This window comes from Equus asinus, chromosome X (assembly GCF_041296235.1).
Source record: "Equus asinus isolate D_3611 breed Donkey chromosome X, EquAss-T2T_v2, whole genome shotgun sequence".
Classification (NCBI taxonomy): domain Eukaryota; kingdom Metazoa; phylum Chordata; class Mammalia; order Perissodactyla; family Equidae; genus Equus; species Equus asinus.
In genome coordinates, this window is record NC_091820.1 from 110,890,690 (window position 1) to 110,912,531 (window position 21,842).

Below are 21,842 nucleotides of genomic sequence, written 5' to 3' on the forward strand. Positions count from 1 at the left end.
AGTTACTGATATTCTCTTTTTACAGAGAAGTTTTTAACTCAACTTGCCCCACAACACACACGCCTAGTAAGACTCTCTGCGTTCCGAGCCTGTATTTTTCCGCACCTCAGTGCCTACCGCTGCTCAGTGACGTCACAGGCGATGGTTGGCTCGCTCGGCTGCCCCCTAGTGTTCGAACTGCGCAGATGCAGGCCAGAGTTGTTTCTCTGGGACTTTTTCAGAGGCCTCCAGGCCTCCGTACGCAGAGGATACGGACCACTCTCCTGTCTCCAGCATCTGGCCATTCGGGAAATGAAGCCGAGGGAAGGAAACCCCACCTTGACCGCAACTATAATTATGAAAACTGATCACACTCCCTCTTGTCCACTTTAATGCTGGGGGCTGGGGCGGGGCAGGAGGCTTCCCTTTCTGGCAGACCCAGGACACAAAATACTATTTGCTGTCTGTAGAATGCTTTTCGAGTCATAAAGAACAGTTGTATCAATGAATTTTCGGGATGCTCACACCACAGGATTAAATGAGAGAAGACACGCAGCATAGAGTTCTTTTTCTCTCGGAATTTAAAACTCACCCAAATCTTGTTCTGTAGGATCTGGCACTCCACTTCCTCCAACTATTATCTTAGATGATAATGAGCTCAAGGGATCAGTTAAATCTATGCTAATAGAAGAAAAGCAGAGGACTTCCTGTCCACCCTCCAGCCCGCCCCATGGGAATTTCAGACCCAGATGGAGGAAGGGGGAGGGCACCGCAGCCCACCTAGGAAGATTGCATATGGGCTGATCGCACCCTCCTGAGCCCCTCAAGTCACCCACTTGGAAGGCAACCACCCACTCCTCCTAAGGCAAACCCTGAGGATCACCTAATGATTTAAGATCAGATCACACAGCCATTGAGCATTTCTTTGAATTTTATTGAAAATTGACATGGACATTAGAAAGGTATCAAGCGAAACAGTGCTGGTTTCGGGATGTTTCTCCTGGCGAATGAAAGCCCCGAAGGGCCAGTGACTGGTCACACCTTTGAGCAAAAAGAACAAAGGAGAAGAAAGGAAAAACAAACACAGATTCTGGAAAACATGCAAAGAGGCTCTCTCAAGAGACTGGACAGTGGAATGGCGATGTTCATAAGGATATATGGGAATGGACACACTCATATGGTATTTTGATGCAAGTTAAACCAGTGAATTCAAGGCAGATTTATCAACATCAAAGCTCTCCCTCCAAATCCCAGGTTGAGCAGAAACTTCTCTCAAAACCCCAACTGGCCTCGGAAGGTTGCACGGAGTAACTTTGCTCTCACTAAGCTTAAACCCCCTCTCGTCTCTCCCTTCTCCACCTGAGTGTTAGTGGATCCGTTTTCCCCTTGCTGGGGTTCTGCAGGAGGTCTGTGAATTCTGAAGATACAAACGTCACTTGACTTTCTCTTCCAAATTCAGAAATGTTTAATAGTGGCCGTAGACAGTCAACCCAGTGAACCGGAGAATTGGTGTTTAAAAAGAAAAACAGAAAACTCAAACGAAAACTTGTGAACAGCACTTCCACACCCACAGCTGAGGTCTCCTGCCCCAGTCACTTACACTCGGGTGAGTCGTCCTGCAGTTGTCTCTCTGAGGTTACATTTGGTCCATTCTCCAGCTCTGACGGTTCTTTTCCTGCCTTGTTAGGTTAGGACAAGACACTTCCATTTAAAATACCATGTAAGTCAGGAGAGAGCTTCTTGCCTGGACACAGGGACACATGAAAACTTGTTGAGTATGTGGTGTGTGTGTGTGTGTGTGTGTGCACGCAGTTGGGGGGGAGGGGATTGGTTGATTTCTGGTTTGAGACAATATGGAACCCTAACTCTTCTATAATGGCAGTCTTCTCCTTTAGACTTAGTGCAGCTGCTGAAGACAAGATTAAAAAAAGCTGGAGAGGGAGAGAGAAAGAGAAAGAAAACATGAAATTAGCCAAAGAGAAAGGACATTCAAAGGAAGACAGGGCAAGGGGAGTGGGCAGTGTGAGGTAGCAAAGACTATACTTGGAGAAGACAGGTTAGAAATGGGCTCACTGACGACCATCACCATTGGGAAATCTGCGGAGAAGGTTTTAAGAACACGACACACCGGTTTAAAGCTTCTTGTTTTAATTAAAAACAAGCACATATTAACAGCCACGGGTAAATGCCAAATGATTAAGACAAAAAAACAAAAACAAAAACAAAAGTGATCTGCCCTGCAGCTGGGAACAGCAAACTTCTTGGCTTAAGAGAAATGGGGGCTCTGTGTGTGTGTGTGTGTGTGTGTGTGTGTGTGTATGTGTGTTTATACACATGGGGATTTTTCAGGAAAGCCGTTCTATTCCAGTTTGGGAAAATAAAAGCACAGACCATTTCTAATGACTGGTTTTGTTTCACCGGAAGTAAACAGAGTACTTAGGATATTTTTTAAAAATAGTAACAATTGTACTAATTAAAAAGCCTTTTCACTGAAGGAGAAAAATCTTTCTGTCTACACTGAGGAAAGCCACCCAATAAAATAAGCATTTCAATTCTTTTAATAGCCTTGGTTGACTTTCTAAGGATCTCATGTTCACTCACAGGTTAGATTTTTGTCTACCAAACTTCCTTGATTACAAGGCTCCTCTAGGACACTGTTAAACATATGCATGCCTGGGCCCCATTCCAGACTTCCAGGAAAGCTGACGGGCTAACAGGTGCCTGGTGACTCCTATCGTCAGCAGAAACGCTCAGTTCAGGAGCTGGCCTGGAGTCTTCGGCTGTGCCCGCCCCTCCCCACTCATTCCCAGGTATTTTTCTATAGGAACAAACCCCTCAAAGGCCCTCTAATATTAACTACTCTCTTTCTCCGACCATCAAAAGACCTTGTCTCCAGGAACATATATGCACAGATTGGATCCATTTGTGAAATAGATCGGAGTAGGACAGACTTCATGAACCTAACCTGGCTTTTGCCACAAAACAGCACGGGGACTTCCAGCAAGTCCCTTCACTTCTCAGGGCTTCAATTTCCTCTTCCGAAAAAAGTGGGTCATATCTGTTCTACAGACCAAATTTCTCCCTTAATACAAAATTCCTGCCTAGTCCCTGAAGGTCTCTCGAAGGCTGGTGGCTCTCATTCTTTTGAAGTTTACAGAGCGCCTCAAGCCTCAAGTAGTTAATCTGCAAACAAATGCAAATGAGGGGGCCTAATTGTAATGCTAATAATTATTCGGGGGGGATGGAGACCAGTTGGTTGTTTAAGTTTGGGATTCTTGGGAAGCAGCAGAGAAACTGGCCATAGAAACATCAAAACTGCAAATAAGATGCCTTGCTCAAGGAGACCTGACAGCCCAAACTTAGCATCTTTCTGAGCTACTAGCTGAGTAGCCATGTTTGTTTTTTAAACCTCCAAGCACAGGGTCTCCTAAAATGCTGCACTCTGAGACTTGGATTTTCTCAAGAAACTAGCTTGTGCTTTGGCAGCATCACTTGCTTCTGGCCGTTAACCAATCAGCGACTCCCCAAACAATATATCTCATCAAAACTGCCCTCCTGCTTTGCCAACAAGAAAAGATAAAGTGTGTGCATGTCTGCTGTGCATTCTTTATACTTTTCGCTTCCTATTATTATCTATTGTTGAAGAGAGAAACCCCCTCCCCATTCTCAATGCTTCAAAAAGGCCTGAAAATTTGGCTTAGCCTCGTTGGTGCGTTTTGAAAGAAAGTGACCAAAAAAACCCCAAAGAAATAAAAAAGAAGAAGCTCATGGTCAGCGCCAGTGGGACTGGGAGGCAGAACTCAAAAGAAGAAGTGGGGCTTGAAGGGAAAGTATGTGGCAGGGGCTGGGGGCTCGGCTGCCTGGCACCCCAAAGGAAAGCTGTCGGTTAAAATAAGAACCTTGGCTTAAAAGGCTAAGTGGAGTCCAGTCCAGCTGTAGCGGGGAATACTATTCAGTACACAGCCATGGATTACTGCAAAGGAAGGGCAGAGAAACGGCATGTTAGCCACAGATCATCGCCAGGTCACCTCCAGCTCTCCCTCTCTACTGGCCAAACACCACAGGCCACTGTGCCTCGTGGCCCTGACAATGGGGGGCTCTCTACTTCAAAGGGGTTCCCAAAGCCACTATTGAATGGGCCCCATTATAAAAACTAGGGCTGGAAGATTTTTAAAATATCAAATCCTCAGCCTGGTGGTAAAGGTGGGGACCTTTCAAGGTACAACACCTTGTTTCTCCTCTCCAGCTGATGCTCTCACCTCTTCTTACTGGCGGACACGTGCAACATGCAGATGAAAACTCATCATCACATTTACCAATTAAACAGACTGGAAGGCTCATCAGAGCAAAACTGAAAACACCGACTCTTTGACTGCTCAGTGGGGCAGTTTATGACGTGGGATTATCACACCTGCTGTTGGCCCTGCCTCACTGGGATGGTGTGGAGCCCAAAGAGAAATTACAGAGGAGATGCCGAGACATCTCAGAAGATTTCCAGAAGTCTACCATTCAAGACACTAGGCTGGTAATAACAGTCAGGTTTATTCTCCCTTCTGAATCTGTGGGGTACCCAGAATTATAAAGAGGGCAAACTTATGCCATTTTCTTCAGCAGTGGTATCTTCTGGGAAGGGCTTGGAGTAAATAAACTCCTTCCAGATTTTTAACACAGCTTGAGTGCAGCTACTTTGAGTGAATCAAAACTGGAAAGGGCTGGGATGGGTGGCCCGAAGGAAAAGTTACCACAGGATCTCCTTTTGAGCCCTCTGAGAAGGGGCTGCGGCTCCTGTCCGGGGGAGTGCTGTCAGGGAAGCCCCGTGCCCGGGTGCAGGAGCCTGAAGGGGAAAGCCCTGCTGACTGGTGCTTACCCAGCCGTGGTGGATGCAGATACCTTAGGGAGACAAGCAGCAATAAGGGTTCAAACGGGCAAGCTGGTGGTGGCAAGTAGCAGATGGGAGCCCTGAATGTCTTACAGTCTGGCAAAGATGGGGGGCGGTGGCTGGGGGTGCTGGGAGGGGAACTGGGATGCACAATGCATCTCCAAACCATGTGGCTGCTGGCTTCTTGACCAGAGGCCAGGCGCCATCCTCAGACTCTCAGGCTTCTATAAACCTTGGCAGGAAGAGACAGGAGGACACGGGTTGTGTGCCCCCCACACGTGTTAAAGGGGAATTAGAGAAAGGGAGGCCCGGCTCTGTTGCGCAGGAAAAGGGTGTCTACAGGAAGCCCAAACTGAAAATGAAAAGAGAAGTTGGGTTAATGAATGGATGGATTAATGTACAAAAAAAAAAAAGGTTAGAAGAAAATTGTTTAAGTAGTGATGACTAATGGGTAAATTAGAATACAGCCATGTTAGATGGTCTAAGGTCTTATCGCATTGGCTGCTGGGAACATGCTTTTTCTCTCATGCGCCCACACACACCTCTGAGTGGTAGCAGTGGTGGCATCAGCTAGCAAACTAATCAACAGCCACAAGAATACTTTTCCTCTCTTCTTAATTACTAGGTCCTTTCTAACATTCCCCTATCCAGACGCTTTGTGGAGGATCACCTTCAACAAATCTCCAGGTGGCCTCAGGCCACTGGATAGAGTGCCAGGCTCTCAGCCACTGATTGCCTTGTCCCATAGGGAAAGCGGAGGGGGCTGAGGTTTTACTTCAGGTAGCCCTGGAGCAGTCCCAATCACCTAATGGTATCCTGAAGCAAGATCTGCGTGAGAAGGGCCTGGGGATGGTTGCTGGGCTCCGCACTAGGGTCCAGACCACAGCTACATGAAAATCTGAACTATGGAAATCCGCTATTGGTTTGCAGTCACGTAGCACTTTGACCCTTCTCCCATTTAAACTTCACGCCTGCGACATAAATAGGGCAAGCAGTTATCCATTCCCATTCGACTGAGAAGCACAGAGAAGCCAACTGACTTGCCCATGGTCACAAAGAAAGAGTCGCAGCCAGGATCAGAACCCACATCCCTTGGCTGTTTAATTGAGACTCTTTCCATCACCCCGCAATGTCCCTGAGAACTCCTTGCCTGTGGATCTTAGCCCCTGTTTTTTACCTGAAGAATATATTTATCTCATTAAATAAAGACTATTAGATATTTGGGAGGGATAATTAAAAGCACATGCATATGTGAGTATGTTTGTACAGTCACTTCCTCAGAGTGAATACATCCACACACCTACACACACACACACACACAATCATGTGAATAGCAATTTATACCAGGAATCAGGAGTTCTGCGTTCTTGTTCCAATTCTGCCACTAACTCACTGGGTGATCCTTGGTAAGTCTCTGAAATTCCCTGCTCCTCCATTTACTCATCTTAAAAACTGAAGATTATTCTCTCCTTCTCTACCTCACAGGACTGTTGTAAGGTGAAAATGAGGTATCATATGGAAAACTGCTTTGAAGCGTAGTCAAATGTTATACAAATGCTCACCTCTTATTTTATGCTTTGTCTACTTGTTTGGGGAAGAGACCTGACCAACAGTGCACCAGCCTATGTTCTGGGCTTCATGGGGGGCTCATATATTTTGTTATGTGTATACTGTGCAGCCCTCCAAGGGTCAAGGGACCAGTAACCATTAAGATATGGTATCTGCAACTATGTACAGGTCACAGAGGAATTTCTCTTACAACTGCACACAGCTGCCAGTAGTGCCTCGAGCAATTTCAAACCAGTGAGGAGCAGCAAGCCTGGCTCCGCCTGCACTCCGGTTAATGAGGGGTGGCCTTTGTGATCCACCCCTGGAATGAGGGCTTTGCGGAGGGGACGGGTTGTTTTTGCTGCTTTCAGATCCCCGGGAGCCAGGGCCTCCCTCCTCTGTTTGGTTTGGAACTGCTTTTGTGGTCTGCTGGGGAGAAGCCTGCCAGGAAAACCCAACCTCCTTGGGGCTGAGGTTGGCTGTTCCCGCTGTTTGCCAATTGCCTCTCGCTTGTAAAGTATGGCTTTAATTACAGTTTTGCCAGAATTCATTTTAGTAACGGCCACTAACAATGATTTACTCAGGGAAACCTGAACCAAATTGTGTCAAACCACGTGCACTGACACCCGAATTAACTAACTGAAATCTAACTTACCAGGATACATCAGTCTTGCTCTCCTCACTGAAAATGGGAGAACAAAGAAAACGCACATGAACTGAGCTCAGACAGGTGTCAGACACTTTGCCAGGCGCTGGGACTACAGCAGTGGGCAGACACTGGGAATTCAGTCTTCCCAAATGGAAATCTGCTGTTCGATTCAAGTCAATGAACAGGGGCTCCAAGACTTGCCTTGAAGCCAGACAATAAATCATTTCATTGTTCTTTTAGGGTTGTTTCCTTTGGCTCAATTTCACGGGCCTTATGTTTCAGAAGCCTCTACGGACTTCCTCCTCGGGATTTGCTTGAAAGTAGGATGTTTTGCCAGCTGCCCAAGGTCCCCAGTGCAATAGCTGGAGCAATCAGTTCGCTGATTAACAGCAGGCTTTCCATTTAAATCATAAACTACATTGGTGAGTGGGGAGAAGTCATCTTAATATTTTATATTCCCTGATCCAAACAAACCAGATGTAAAAGGCATTTATGAGACAACAGGGGTATTCTGAACACCAACTAGAAATTTTATGTTAACGAATTGTTAATTTTGTAGGTGTGATAATGGTGGCATTGTGATTACAATTTTTTAAGAGTCATTATCTCTTAGAGATACATGCTAAAGTGTTTACAGATGAAATGATAGGGGTTTTGCTCTACAATAATCCAGCAGGTTTGGGGTAATACACGAAACAGGATTGGCCATATGTTGATAGTTGTTTGGGGGCTGGGTTGTGGGTCCACGGGGCTGCATTGTTGCTAGACTCTCCTCTTTTGTTCCGGTTTGAAAGTTTCTATGGTAAAGTTTTTAAAATAGTAATAAGCCTAATTATGTTAAATTAAAAATACTTATGTTCCTTCTCCACCCACCACCTGGGTCTAGCAGAATAAATAGAAGGTGCTTAGGGGGCCGCCCTGTGGCCAAATGGTTAAGTTCACACGCTCCGCTTTGGAGGCCCAGGGTTTCACCGGTTAGGATCCTGGGCGCGGACCCAGCACCGCTCATGAGGCCATGCTGAGGCAGCGTCCCACATAGCACAACCAGAAGGACCCACAACTAGAATATACAAGTATGTACTGGGGGCCTTTGAGGAGAAGAAGAAGAAAAAAGATTGGCAACAGATGTTAGCTCAAGGCCAATCTTTAAAAAAACAGAAAAGAAGGTGCTCGGTCATTGCTCTAATCAACCTATAAACTATGTGACGTCAGGGGCTGCTTTCTTCACTTCTCTAGACACAACACCTAGCCCTCAGGAATCCATTTTACCAAAGGTGACCTGCTTATCTCCTTCTCAAAGGTGTTCATAAAGCTGATACTCGTAGAATTAAATGTAAGGAATTCTCTATAATATCTGAGAGCTCTTCGTTTTCTCTCACTTTTATGATGGGTTTGGGGGGTTACATAGCCAAAGGAAATTTGAGAATTGAACCCCTCAGATAAGAAACAGCCACCAGAGGTAAACAGGGAAGCAAGTTTCTGTTGGCTCAGAACATTCTCAAACCTGGGGGTCATATTGACTGTGACATTGCAAGACAGGGCTTGTAACCCCAACAACTTCCCTAATCACTACTGTTTAATTAATTTTGAAAGTAATGATTAAGGCTCTTTAAGGAAAAAATGGTCAAAACTGAAAGCTCCAATACTGATCACAGGATCCGGCTATGCTACCCAGCTGTTCTGGCAGCAAGTCTAAAAACACCCCCCTTTTAATCAGGCAGGCAAACGTTCCACATGTACACTGGAAACCACACCAGACTATTTCTTAATATTGTAAGTCACAAGAGGAAACCAGTTGGGACCACAAAGCAGCTTCTTGTATGATTAGATATGTGTGTTGGCGGGGGAGGGGGCAGGGTTTGGGGAGAGGTGTTCTAAAGCCACTGCCAGTTCTATTTAGAGTTAATAAAGCTTACCAGGACCCTGGGTCTCATGCAGCATGCAGCAAACAGCAGAGTTAACTGTAAAACAGTAAGAGCTGATGAAGATGGAGCGAGCTTGAGGAGAAATCAAATGTTATGAGTTGACACAAACAATGAAGAGTTAGAGGTCAAAGGAGATTAGGAGGAGTGGGGAGGGGAAGAGGGCGAGATGGGCTAGAGGGACCCCCTAGAACACTGGTACTCCTTCTTAACCTCTTGAAGGGCAGCCAAAGGACATTCTGACTGTGTGACTCTATTAGATCCAATCGTCATCTCTTAAGAAGGAATGCTACTGTCACCACTTCTACCCTCAAAACCCACCACCACCATCATCACTATGGGAGCAGAGTGGCACAGATCTAATGATGGGGTTTCCAGAAGTTAGCTAACCATTTGTGGAATTACATAAAAAGCCCAGGCCTGGAGCCACTTATACATCTGGAAGTATGGAAGAGGACAGTCTATTTTGTCAGGCCCTTATTGCTCACATGAGGTGCCACATGCCAGCAAAGTTTTCGCCCATCTCAGAATTGGGAAAGGGTGTCATCGCCAATCCCAAATAACCCTGGAGACTGGAGAGAGGGGTCTCCTTATGTAGGGTCTTCTGCCTGGGGTGACGGGGGAGGGTCAGTTAATTTGAGGCGACTAGGAGAAAGCCTGATCTGAGAGGAACTTCCACTGAACATCTGAAGGGGGCATATTTATAGTTCAGTGTCAGTGGGCTCTGAACAAATGAATCTCAAGCAAGGCTGTGAAACTTCCCTGGGGATTGAGTTAACAAATACCACAGGACTATGAAGGCAGCGGGTTAGAGCTAGAAGACAAATTTAGATTTTTCTAATCTTAAAAATAGGAATCCAGGGCTGGCCTGGTGGTGTAGTGTTTAGGTTCATGTGCACTCTGCTTTGGCGGCCCGGGGTTTGCTGGTTCAGATCCGGGTGCAGACCTGCACACCGCTTATCAAGCCATGCTGTGGTGGCATCTCACATACAAAATATGGGAAGATTGGCACAGATGTTAGCTCAGCAACAATCTTCCTCAAGCAAAAAGAGAAGGATTGGCAACAGACGTTAGCTCAAGGCCAATCTTCCTCACAAAAAAAAAAGAAAGAAAATCCATTTCTGCTGGTGCAACTAACACATCATGACAGATTGGTTAACATACAGTGTGTCCAAAGGGGCTTTTTTTCTGGCTAGTTGAACTTTATCCATCAAGTAATACCCAAAAAAGTTAATTAGTCAGTGAATTTGACATACTATAGTGTTAGGATTCCGTAACAAAAATCTCTGGACTAATTGGTGGAAATGTTCAAATTGTACTTTTGAATAAAGAATAATCGGATTGCAAAACTGAGTGCCTTCAAATATAAAATATTTTAATATTGTACAAAAGTCACTATTTTATTCCTAAGTGATAAGCCAGACACAGAGGAAAGGAAGATATTTCCTCCTTCTGGCAAATATCCAATACTTGAGTCCAGGAACAAGCGGCTAAGAGCAGAAGGCATTGACCATGGACATCTTTTGGGTCCTCAGGCCCCTTTAATAAGGACATTGCCTAACACTCCACCTGAGGGCTCCTCGAGTCACACTGCTCAAACCACTATAGAGCACAGGGGACCATGGGATGTTTTCCTGGTGTTGTATAGGTCTCATCGGAAATGCTTTTCTCTGCTCTAGTTCTAGGATGAGGAATGGGTAACGTCAGCAAGCAAAGCCTGGGTTTAGATTGGGGTTATTGACCTACATGGTAACCAGGAGCCATGCTATCTTGCCTTACCAAATACCAGAGGACACAGATGGATTGTAAACCCTAGGTTGAGAATGGGGCACACGGAGTATACAGTCATTCCTCAGTATCTGCGGAGGGATTGGTTTCAGGACCTTCCCACCCAACCCCTGCGGATACAAAACTCCGGGGATGCTCAAGTCCCTTAGTCTGCTCTCCGTATCCGTGGGTTTGGAATCCTCAGATTCAACTAATCTCGCACGATCCGCAAATGTGGAACCCGTGGATACGGAGGGCCAGCTGTTCTAGCATCTGAGGGTTCCCCACCAAGTTCTCAGCACTCCAGGCCCAGGACAACTAAGCAGCCAAGAAGGAGGGACAGAGAAGAGGTGGGAGGTCAGGACTAGGCTGCAGCCTTCAGCATCTGTTGGATGCCACTAGTGAGAACTGAGGCAGGATGACAGTTGGCCTCCAGGCACAGAGGTGAACACCCCAGTTATAGGATGAGCAAGCAGGCCTGTAAGCCGGGTCAGCCCCAACCTCTCCAGGAGAAAGAGGGCGCCCAGAGGCTTCTGCTAAGGCTCTCTCTTTCTCCCACTACTCTCTATCTGCCCTTCTTTTTGTTCATCTCTTTCTTGTAACTGCAGCTTCTCATTGTTTCCTCCCTTCTTCTTCCTACTCTCACACTTCTTTTGCTTTCCCTCTCCTTTCCCTTCCTCTCCTATCTCAAGGTTGCAGGACATTCCTAAGTGGCGGAACAGAGGGGCTAGGCCTCTGGGACCACACCCCTCCCCTACTCTCAGTTTCCCCAACTCAGGGAATCCGAAGGTCTCATGGGGCTGCTGAGACCAGTTATAGATAGCCAAATGAGTCTATCAGCCCGCAGCTCACCTCTGGTCCCCGGCCCTCAGCCTCCAGGCCCTGCCCTGAGGGGATGAGCAGGAGGAGGAAGCCGCTACCCCAGAGCAGCCTACCACTTACTTTTTCTTCTCTTTGTCTCTTTTCAGAGTCTGTGAGCCTCCGGCCTGGGAGCCCTGGGACTGGAGCAGCTCGGCTGCTGTCTTTCTCTGTTTGAAAGCATTCACTTCATCATCCAGGGATTTCTTCTTATCCTCCAGCTTCTTCTTCTCGTCCTGGTGTAGTTTCTTCAGACGGTCAAACTTCTCATGCAGCTGGCAGGGAAGCACAAGGAGTTTGAGGAGAGGTCCTCGCGAGCAGCTCCCAGCTGAGCCGAGCCCAGGGCGGGTGGGGACTGGCAGGGTCGTAACCCTGCAGGACCCTGGGACCTTAGGGGACATTTCTGCCAGGGACAGTTACGACGGCATCAAAGGGCACCAAGTTCTGGATAGTTCTCTTCTCCTGCCATTTTATTTCCAAGTTCCTGTTCCTGAATATGGTCATGGCACCGTGCATTCTGCTTCATCAAATGTTTTATTTAAAAGAGGTACCACACATGGTTCACAGTAATATCGATGACAATAGCATAACGTTTATTGAGTGCTTATTTTAGGCCAGGCACTGACTTTTATAAGCACTTTATAGGTATGAACTCATTTAATTGTCACAACAATCCTATGAGGTAGGTTCTGTTATTATCTTCACTTTATGAGGAAACAGAAGGTCAGAGAAGTTAAGGAATTTGCCCAAGGTCAATCCATTCTTTAGAAGATTCTATAATGAAATCTCCCAATATGAAAGGAGCACCTGCCTTTTCTTATCCCCTCCAATCAGGAAGGCTCACTATGGATCACAGAGCAAACTTCAGCAATGCCAAAGCCGGTCAAAGAAAATACTTGTCCCTGGACACAGAAGGAGAGAAGAGAATTCCATACAATGGAATGAGTGCAGACACCTTGGCCAAAGGGAGGCTGAGCTAGCCATGAAGAGAGCCAGAGACCCAAAGGAGAACAGCAAGAATATTCTGGCATGCCATCGTGGTAAGGGATCAGAGAGCAAGGGGTCTATAGGTGGTGACAAACTAGAACATGATAAACTAGCCTGAATAGTAAGAGCAGACAAGCATAATTTCACTCTCTTTTGGGGACTCACGAGGGAGCTTAGGATTCCGCAGCCTTTGCAGTGCACCATGAAGGAGATCAGGTCTCCGGGTCCTATAGGGATTTGGGACTGTCACTTAGTAGGGAGTGGTGTGTGACAGACTTGCTGTGGAAACCAGCTGTAACTAGTCACTTGGGGCAGGGTGGTGGGAGCTCAGCCGGTCACTTGCTTTAACCTGGCTTCCCTTCATTGGCCTTTCATTCATTTATGTTTGAGATCCCCTCAGCTCTCCTCCTGAAAGTCCTGGGTGACATTTTTCTTTTGAAAAGTGAAACTGAAGTAAAACCAATACCGTCACCACAGGCTTTGGTGATAACCCTAGAGAGTCATAGCAGACCGAAGGAGGAAGAGACGGGAAATGAAGTGCTTCCCTTCTTATGGGTTTCAAGGCCTAGAGAGGTGAAGCAGTTGTTGACGTGACCAAACTGTAGCTGAGGCCACTTAATTGGGCAGCAGTGAGCAAACTGGTAGGGGTACCCGGGAGCCAAGGCGATGGTTAGAGGACCAACTGCACTTGATGAGACATGGCTCAAGTAATGAAAACCCCAGACAGACCATCAAACCTTAGTTTAAAAACTTGCTAGAGCCACACAGCTGTTTCTTTAAGGATAAAATGAAATGGAACAGAATATCCAAGTGAATGGAGAAATGCTCCAGCTGTCACTGGCTTAGGTTTCAGCAAGGTCCCCAAGACTGTCTGGGACCATCTTTCCCCGTGGCCATCACAGAAGGGAGGATGGGGCAGGACAGCCAAGAAAGTGATCAACTGTCCCTACTGAGCTCCGAACTCCCACGAAGACGGAAAAGAATCAGCCTGCACCTGACCTCGAGGGGCTGTGTCAGGTCTTGACTTTTGAGCAGCACTGCCAATAGAAATTTCTTTGGCGATGGAAATGTTCTATATCTGTGCTGTCCAATAGGCACAGTGTCCGATAGCCACTAGTCACACGAGGATTGAGTATTTGAAATGTGGCTGATGCAACTGAGGAACTGAGTTTTAAATCTTATTTAAATTTAATTAATTTAAATTTAAATAGTCACATGAGCTAGTGGCTACCAAAGGGGACAGCGCAGCTCCAGAGAATTAAGTAACAGAAAGAGAAAACATCCTGGCATTGAGGAATGAGGGATCAAGAAGTCACAGATCTGGAAGCCCTCTGTGCCAGCCAAGGCAGGGCTTCACATGCGGTGCCCATTCCTGCCTGGAGGCTGCAAGACTCCAGCCCAGAAGCCCCCCTCTCTTACCTCTTTCTCTGCCTCTTTGAGTTCAGCTTCTTTCTCTTTGACTCTCTGGACGAACATCTGTCTCATCTCCTCTTCTTTTTTCTGGAGCTCTCCTAGGAACTCATTCCTTTTAGCCTCATACGTCTCCTGTAAACTGCGAACATGGTCAGGTTACTTCCCCTGCCTTCAGAATGGCTCCCATTTGATGAAAACTGGCCCCAATGATGCTCCCTGTGTTCCCCCATCCTCCCTTCCCCAATTCTGGGAGAGGTGCAAAAACAGAACCACAAAGCTGTGGGCAGCTGGCTTGGCATGTGACAGCAGGGTCATGGGGCTACTTGAAGGGGATGGGGTGGCCCTGGTGAAATGGAGAAATATTTGGAACTGGGAGTGGCTTAGGACATCTGCTTCTATACCCTCTTTTTACAGATGAAGCCATAGGTCCAGAGAAGTGAGGTGACTTGCTCAAGACCACACAGCTAGTTAGAGGCAGAGCGGGGACAAGAAACTGGATCGCTTGTCTCTTAATCTGGGTCCTCCCACTGCACTGTGCTGCCAGTTCCTGGCTCTGAAACTGATCACATTAATGAATGAACTATTTCAATAAACACTTGATTAGACTCCACCATGTGCTAGGCACAGGACTAAGTGACACTGTGCTAGTCACTCAACATCTAGAGCCAACAGCCACTGTGCCTGCCATCAAGGCATTCACAGTCTCCTGGGAGATGCCTGGGCTAAGTCTCTGTACCCCCAGCCTGAACTTAGTTTTAGAGAAATAGGAGTTGGCCTGGTGAAGAGGAGGAACTGTGCTCCGATGAGGGCAGCAGGTGGAAAGGCGCGTGTGAAGAGAGAATGGCATGCCTGGGGAGGCAGGCACAGTCCGACATGGCTGGAGAGTCTCGTGTAGGCTGTGGAGTAGTGGGAGATGAGTTTATCCACTGCAGGGTTCTAAGTAGAAGGACTGACTTGATCCAATTTGAAAATGAGCAAGGCCACTCTGGCTGTTGCGTGAAGGACAGACTTTGCAACAATCCAAGTAAGAAATGACAGGGTCTTACTTTTAATGTTAAGGAAATGGGGGACAGGGAATGTGGGAGAATACTAAGGGAGGCAGAACTCCCAGGACTTGGGAGGAGTCAAAGATGATGCCTGGTTTTTGGCTTGGGTAACCAGGTGGATGGCGGTACCATGAACCGTGACAGGGAACACTGGAGAAAGAGTCTGTTTAAGAAGGAAGAAGATGACTTAAATTTTAGACAGCCTGAGTTCAGGTACGTCCTCTCTGGGAGGTCTGAGTGCAAGTATCCAGTATGCAGTTGGATCAATGGGGTCAGAGGTCAAACGTAAGATTTTAGCTTGGGAGTCATCTAGGTGGTATTAGAGCTGTGAGAGTAGAAAGAACCAGTGTGAAGAGAAGAGAGAGGGAAAGGAGCAGGGCCCTAGGAAAGAATCCTGGGGCATATCAACATTCAAAGGAGTACGCTGAAGGAAATGAGTCTGCCAATGAGGCTGAGAAGCAGCACTGAGAGAGACAGGAGTAAAACCAGCCAGACCAGTGTCAGAAAAGCCAAAGGCAGAGAGAACTTCAGGGAACAGGCAGCGGGGAAGACCATCAAACGCTGAGATCAAAAAAGATGGGACTCAGAAGGCACACTGCGATTGGCTTTGAGTGTGTGATTGCTGAGCTTGGACAGAGGTGTTTCAGTGGAGTGGTGGGGGCAGAAGCCAGTAAATACACAACAACTCTTTCTCCTTCCCGTCAGAGCCAAACTTCTAGACAGGGATAGGCTGGCGAGGAGGAGCAGTTAAGGGAGAGTTTCTTTAGGATGAGAATGTTTGCACGCAATATGGAAAGGAGCCAGCAGAGGCGCGCAGAGGGTGAAGACGCAGGTAACGGAGGTTTTCGGGATGGAGCAGGAGGAGGGGAGGGGACTAGATGAACAGTAGAGGCACACCTCTTCCTCCACAGATGCAGATTAAAGCTGTCGGAGGGGAAGGACAAAGCTAAGGGAGTGCCTACCAGAAAGGCAAGCATGCCCTCCTCCAGCCTCAGGAGCTCCAGTGGCCCCGTCCCTGCCTGTCTGTGAAGGGAAACGAGTCTGCCCCTCTGGAACCAGGCAGCCCCAGAGAACTGGCTATGCTCTGCCCTCAGGCTGGCTTTCTGCTGTGAACAGGAACTGTGGGATCTCAGAGGCCTTTTGAAAGCCTTCTTAGCCCACAAGCGTCCTCCTCACTTGCTTATCGAAGCCTAACATTCCCTGAAAGGAGATTGAGCGGCAACAAAGTGCGCCACATGGTGCTTTAAAATGTGGGCTTATGTCACACTTCAGGCATACAAATCAGACACTTATACCTGGCGTACCGCCCATATCAGCACAGTAAACTGCTTTCAGAAACCTTCTTCTTCTCGGAAAGCACCTTAGATTCTGACTTGAGAAGTATGTCAGTGATTATTAACATCCTGTGGTCAAAACAAAGCTCGCACTTGAATGCAAACACTAAGGCCAGTGAATGAAGAGGCTCAAGTTCATCAATACCTGTGCGGTGACTGCTGCCTGGTCCCGCCTGATTTTGATAATGGGGAGGAGGGTAAGGAACAGACTGGAAACCTACCAGAGTAGCAGGAGCCTGATGAAGCTAGGCAGGCAGAGGACACGCATAAATTGCCACGTGGCAGAACAAGGCGGCAGCTCAGGGTTCCCCTCCAGCACAGCTGACAGCAGCTGCCATGTGTGTGCTTTTGGCCATGAGACCATCGGTCTTGCTGGTCCTCTGGGCCTCCTCCCTGGCCCAGTGCTTACCAAGCCCACCCTGCCACAGCTCCCCTGGCAGGTGTGCAGAGGCAGAGAGGGAACAGGCAAGTGGAACTGGCAAGGGCCTTAGCTCTGCTGCACTGGGTCTCGGCACCTGTGTCTCGCCTCCCCTGTGAATTCTCCAGGGCAAGGCTTGCACACTTCCTGGGTGGGCTGAGCTGAGCTGGGCTGGGCTCACAGGAGAGGTACCTGAAGGGTTTGCTGTCGGGGTCGGTGTCCTTGAAGCCCATCTCCTCCAGCTTGCAGCGGCGGTACAGCTCATAGTGCCGGCTGTGCGTCTGCTCCCGTAGATCCTCCATGTTGACCCGAATCAGCATCTCCCGCAGCTTCACAAAGTCGCAGTGGGCCTCGTTTTCAACTGCACAGCAGGGGTTGGGAAAGTATATGGAAAGGAAAGCCAGAAGAAGGAGAAATGGACAAAATGAGAGGCGAAATGTCTAAAAGCCACATTGCCTTTCAATCTGTGTATATTGAGCCTGCTAATTTGCCTCCTAATTCACTTTTCTACTGAAAAGGCAAATGAAAAGTTACAAGAATGACAGGAATGGAAAACTGCAATACCATAAAAAAAAATCTACGAAGACATTCAGTAGCACCTCAACTCAAATTCGCCACTCAGACTCTTCCAGGAATGTTTGCTCTGCACCACTTTTAGGACTGTGGCCATCACATTCAGCCATCCACCCAATAAATATTTGCAGAACCTCTGTTCCTGGTATTGTATGAGGCACTGAGAATTTAGAAACGAAGTCATGGAGTCTTGCCCTTAGGAGCTTACGGTTTCATGGAAGAAGAGATGCAAATAGACAAATATAATATCATGCAAAAATTACCAAAATGGAGGTAGATAGACAAGGTGCAATGAAAGCCCAGAAGAGGGGGCCTAACACCTCCTGGGAGAGTGCAGGCTTCTCCGAAGAGGTAACCCCTAGATATCTCTTGAAAGAAGACTAGGAATTTATCAGGCAGATAGGGGAATAGTCCTTGCAAGGTCTTGAGGAGGTTAGGCAAGGTTACACAGCTCGTAAGTTGCAGTGTTAGGATTTAAGTCCAGGCAATCTAGGGGCTGGCCCCGTGGCCGAGTGGTTAAGTTCGCGCGCTCTGCTGCAGGCGGCCCAGTGTTTGGTTGGTTCGAATCCTAGGCGCAGACATGGCACTGCTCATCAAACCACGCTGAGGCAGCGTCCCACATGCCACAACTAGAAGGACCCACAATGAAGAACATACAACTATGTACCGGGGGGCTTTGGGGAGAAAAAGAAAAAAATAAAATCTTAAAAAAAACAAAACAAAACACAAAACTATTAAATCCAGGCAATCTAAGCAGAGGAGAGGCAAAGGCTATGACCAGGGGCCAAAGTTTCCAAAGAATAAGGGGGAAGAATTAGGACATCAACAGACCCAGTGACAAGGAGAGGTATGGACCACAGGTGGGGCCCATCTGGATGGTAGAAGCTTCAAAGATTTTTGGAGGGTGGATAATGGCCTGACAGCAGCAATGGTGACAATGACAAAGTGGACCCCACTTTCCAGCTTGAGTGAGCAGGCCCCCTCCTCTGAAGAGTGCAGCAAAACTCTGCATTTGGGGCAGTGGCCCAGAAGGGCAGAGATGTGGACCATAGCAAAATGGACTTCTGGATGGAACACAAGGCTGTGAGCAGTGCCTTGGCGCGTGTCTGCAGGCATGGCTCCACTGTGGAGAGGGGACTGTGGTGTCTGAGATGATGAACAGGCACAGTCACCCCAGATTCTGTCTTGCAAGGTCTGTGAGAGGGTAGTGGGGGCAGGGCGGGGGCCTGTGATGACAGAGTGGGGCATAGTTGCAGCAGACTGCCTTGTGGTCATCAGAGTAATCTTTCCAAAGCCCAAATCAGCTCACATAACCCCTTTGCTTAAGACCCATTGCCAGGGCCGGCCCTGTGGTGTAGTGGTTAAGTTCTCATGCTCCGCTTTGGCAGCCCGGGGTTTACAGGTTTGGATCCTGGGTGCAGACCTACACACCGCCCAACAAGCCATGCTGTGGCAGCACCCCACATACAAAACAGAGGAAGATTGGCACAGATGTTAGATCAGGACTAATCTTTCTCAAGCAAAAAGAGGAAGATTGGCAACAGACGTTAGCTCAGTGACAATCTCCCTCATCAAAAAAAAAAAAAAAAAAAAGACCCATTGCCTTTGGGATAAAGGCCCTTGCTGTCATAGAAGAGAAGGTGATATTAAAAGTCAAATCAGTCAGGTGACTTCGCAGGACCATCTCCTTCTCCATCTCCAGGCAGTGGTCCCTGGTGGTCAGTTGGAAGGAGTGACTCCAAGACCCCTGCAGGCTGTGCAGACAATCCGCAGCTTCTTCCTCACTCTAAAAGAACAGTGAACCGCGACTTGCAAGAAAAGTGTTCAAAAATCCCTTTGTTGGGTAGGTGCGGGGTGATCTAAATTGGAGGAAGTCATTGGAACCCTGTCTGCTGGCTTCTCCTCATTTCACCTCAGGTTCCTGCCTCTGAGAAAACAAATTCATTCCCAGGGTGGGACTGTTGGTCCAGAAAGCATTTGTAAATGTTCCTGGTGGAGCATCGCCAGCCCCAAATGGCAGAGAAGACCAAAACCTAGCAGAGCTCTGATGACAGTCTTGTCCTACCTATGGAAAAATCCAGCTATGGCCAGAGGTCTCTGGCATGCCCTAAGATATGCAGGTCTTCGGGTGTGATGCTCACCCCCGCACCCCCGCTTTCACTTGCTTGCTCAGTGGTGGGGCTGAGTTTACAGTGGACAGCCGCGCTCTCACACACCGCGACCCTGTGCTCCGAGACCTCGCTTACAGCTGGAGACTCGGAGGACCAGACGCCTCCTCCACCCATGGCAGTGTCCTAGGCCTTGTTTTAGCCACTGCACTGATGGTACCGAGGGTAACAACACACGTCAGGCAGACCACAAAAGGAACTTTCCTGAGTGTATGTACATCTTTAAATACACTTTTTACATTGAGAAATAATCATACATGCAAGAGTGCATGAAATGTACATGTGCAAGTTAAAGAATTAAAAAAAGAAGAATACCAATGTATCCATGCCCCAGGTGAAACATTACTATACCTTAGAAGTCCCTTTGTGTCCTTTTCTCATCTCACACCCCTCCTTCCCCACAATGAGACTTAAACACTATACTGACTTTTGGGTTTATCATTCCTTTGTTTTTCTTTATAGTTTTACCACTTACATATGAATTTTTAAAAATATATATCTTGTTTAGTTTTGTCTACTTTTGGGGTTCATATAAATGGAATCATACAGCATGTATTCTACTATGATTTATTTAGCCCAACATTATGTTTCTGAGATGCATTCATGGAGATGTAACTATAGTCCACTCATTTTCACTGCTGCATAACATTCCATCATATGAGCATTTTGCAATTCAGCCAATTTATTTTTAATGGTGTCTGGGTTGTTTCTACTTATTTGCTATTATGAACACCACTGCTGTGAACATTCTCGTGGGTCTCCTGGTGCACTGGGGCAAGTACACATGCTTTCTAGCACCCGCCTGCCTGCCTTGCTCCAGGTGCGTTTGTTTGGTTTTAGGAATGCTTTCTCCATCAGAGACAAAAGAGAGCCTACTCACGGCAGAGAATCCAGATATGAAGCCAGAGTCTGCCTGCTGGCGATGTCTGTGGCTGTTTGCGGCCCAAGCCAAATGAGTAGACTGGGGACAAGTTAGGGACGGGTCACACAGTGGCTGGAGCCAGGCAAAGAGACAGACAGAAGGGGCTCCCTTCTCCTTGTCTCCAGGAGATTCACTCACCCTGCACCGTGCCCCAAGGATACTGTCGCGCCTTCATCATCTTGTTACCTATCTTCAGTTCTTCTGTGCTGCCAATGACAGCAAACGGCAGGTGGGCCTGAAACCAAAGGCAAACAAAAGCTCAGAACTCCAGGGAAAGGCACTGAGTGCCCCACGATACAACTGCTGCTCAGCCCTCGGGCCTCGGACCCTCACGCTGCAATGTCCCTCACTGTCGTCATCATCAAGAGGCATTTCTTACGTTCCCGAGCTATGTGGGGATAAGAAGCCCAATCCAAGCTTCTACTGTTCAGAAATTCGCAATAGAAGGTAGCAATGACCTGGCTGAATGCATAGGGAAGAGAGGCAGAAACTCAGCAGAATAAGAAGCGGATGCACAGGTTAGCTAGCCAGTCGGTATTCACAGTTGCTGAGGGGAGGAGCCTTTGGAAGGTGGGTGAGTGGGATGGGGGGTTAAGTGTGGATAGAGAGAACCGAGGGGGCTGGGATCACTGGCCCTCCCCCTCCCCAGAGTGTGAGAGCGCCAAGGATGGGTACATACTGAAACCACACGGCTGACTGAGCTGTGCTCTCCTTGTTCTCATCCTCCCCTGGAGCAAGAACTCACACTGAACTCTCAAGCCCAGAAGTAAAGTTCTGACCCACCTGCCTACTACTGTGATGGGTTCTATTTTAGGTGCTGTAAGGGGGACAAAAGAAGCAGCAGACACACTCCCTCACCCTCTAGGAGCTTACAGTCTTGGGGAGGAAGCCTGAATTACATACTCGATATCATAAAAGACAGACTATGACCAAGGGCTCAAATGGTCTGGTGCCCCACACATAGTAGGTGCTTACTAAATACTCCTTGAACGGCAGTGGCAGGGCCATGGGAATAGTAGAGAGGAAAGAAAGGCAATGTACAAACAGGGTGTGAGCTTGGTGCTTGCGGGGGGGATGAGGAGCTAGGCCTGGCCGATGAAGGCTTTGTGGGTCAGAGAAGTGGCAGCTGCTTCCAATTGGTCACGTGGGGCCTGGGAAACGCTCACAGAGCCCCGTTCCGCAGGGAGCTGGCCAGGTGGTAAGTGCTGAGTGAGCGCTGGCCGAATGGAACCACTGAATAAATACTGTCTATAAACCAGGCAATCTGGGCGGGGCTTTGCTCAAAAGGACTTTACACGGACAAGTAAAAGTCCACTGGGCTGCTTGGAGAAACAGACCTCGATTGCAGATATTTTGACCCATTTGCTCATTCATCCATT

At 47.7% G+C, this 21,842-nt stretch overlaps 1 protein-coding gene across 18 annotated transcripts in view; it reads right to left on the reverse strand.

Moving 5' to 3' along the window:
• Nucleotides 1-892: 892 nt before the first annotated feature.
• Nucleotides 893-21,842, reverse strand: part of SEPTIN6 (septin 6) — a 62,599-nt gene continuing 41,649 nt past the window's right edge. For 4 of the 18 annotated variants that reach the window (XM_070503196.1, XM_070503195.1, XM_070503201.1 and 1 more), the window contains 6 exons: nt 20,602-20,698; nt 16,993-17,161; nt 14,009-14,141; nt 11,687-11,877; nt 8,972-9,016; nt 2,111-5,210 (listed from right to left, as the gene is read on the reverse strand). In XM_070503196.1, the coding sequence (XP_070359297.1) occupies nt 9,013-9,016; nt 11,687-11,877; nt 14,009-14,141; nt 16,993-17,161; nt 20,602-20,698 (594 nt within the window). In that variant the 3' untranslated portion in view covers nt 2,111-5,210; nt 8,972-9,012. Of the gene's footprint in view, nt 1,911-2,110; nt 5,211-8,971; nt 9,017-11,686; nt 11,878-14,008; nt 14,142-16,992; nt 17,162-20,601; nt 20,699-21,842 lie in introns of those variants that run through there. The other 14 variants (XM_070503197.1, XM_070503202.1, XM_070503189.1 and 11 more) reach the window with 6 other exon arrangements.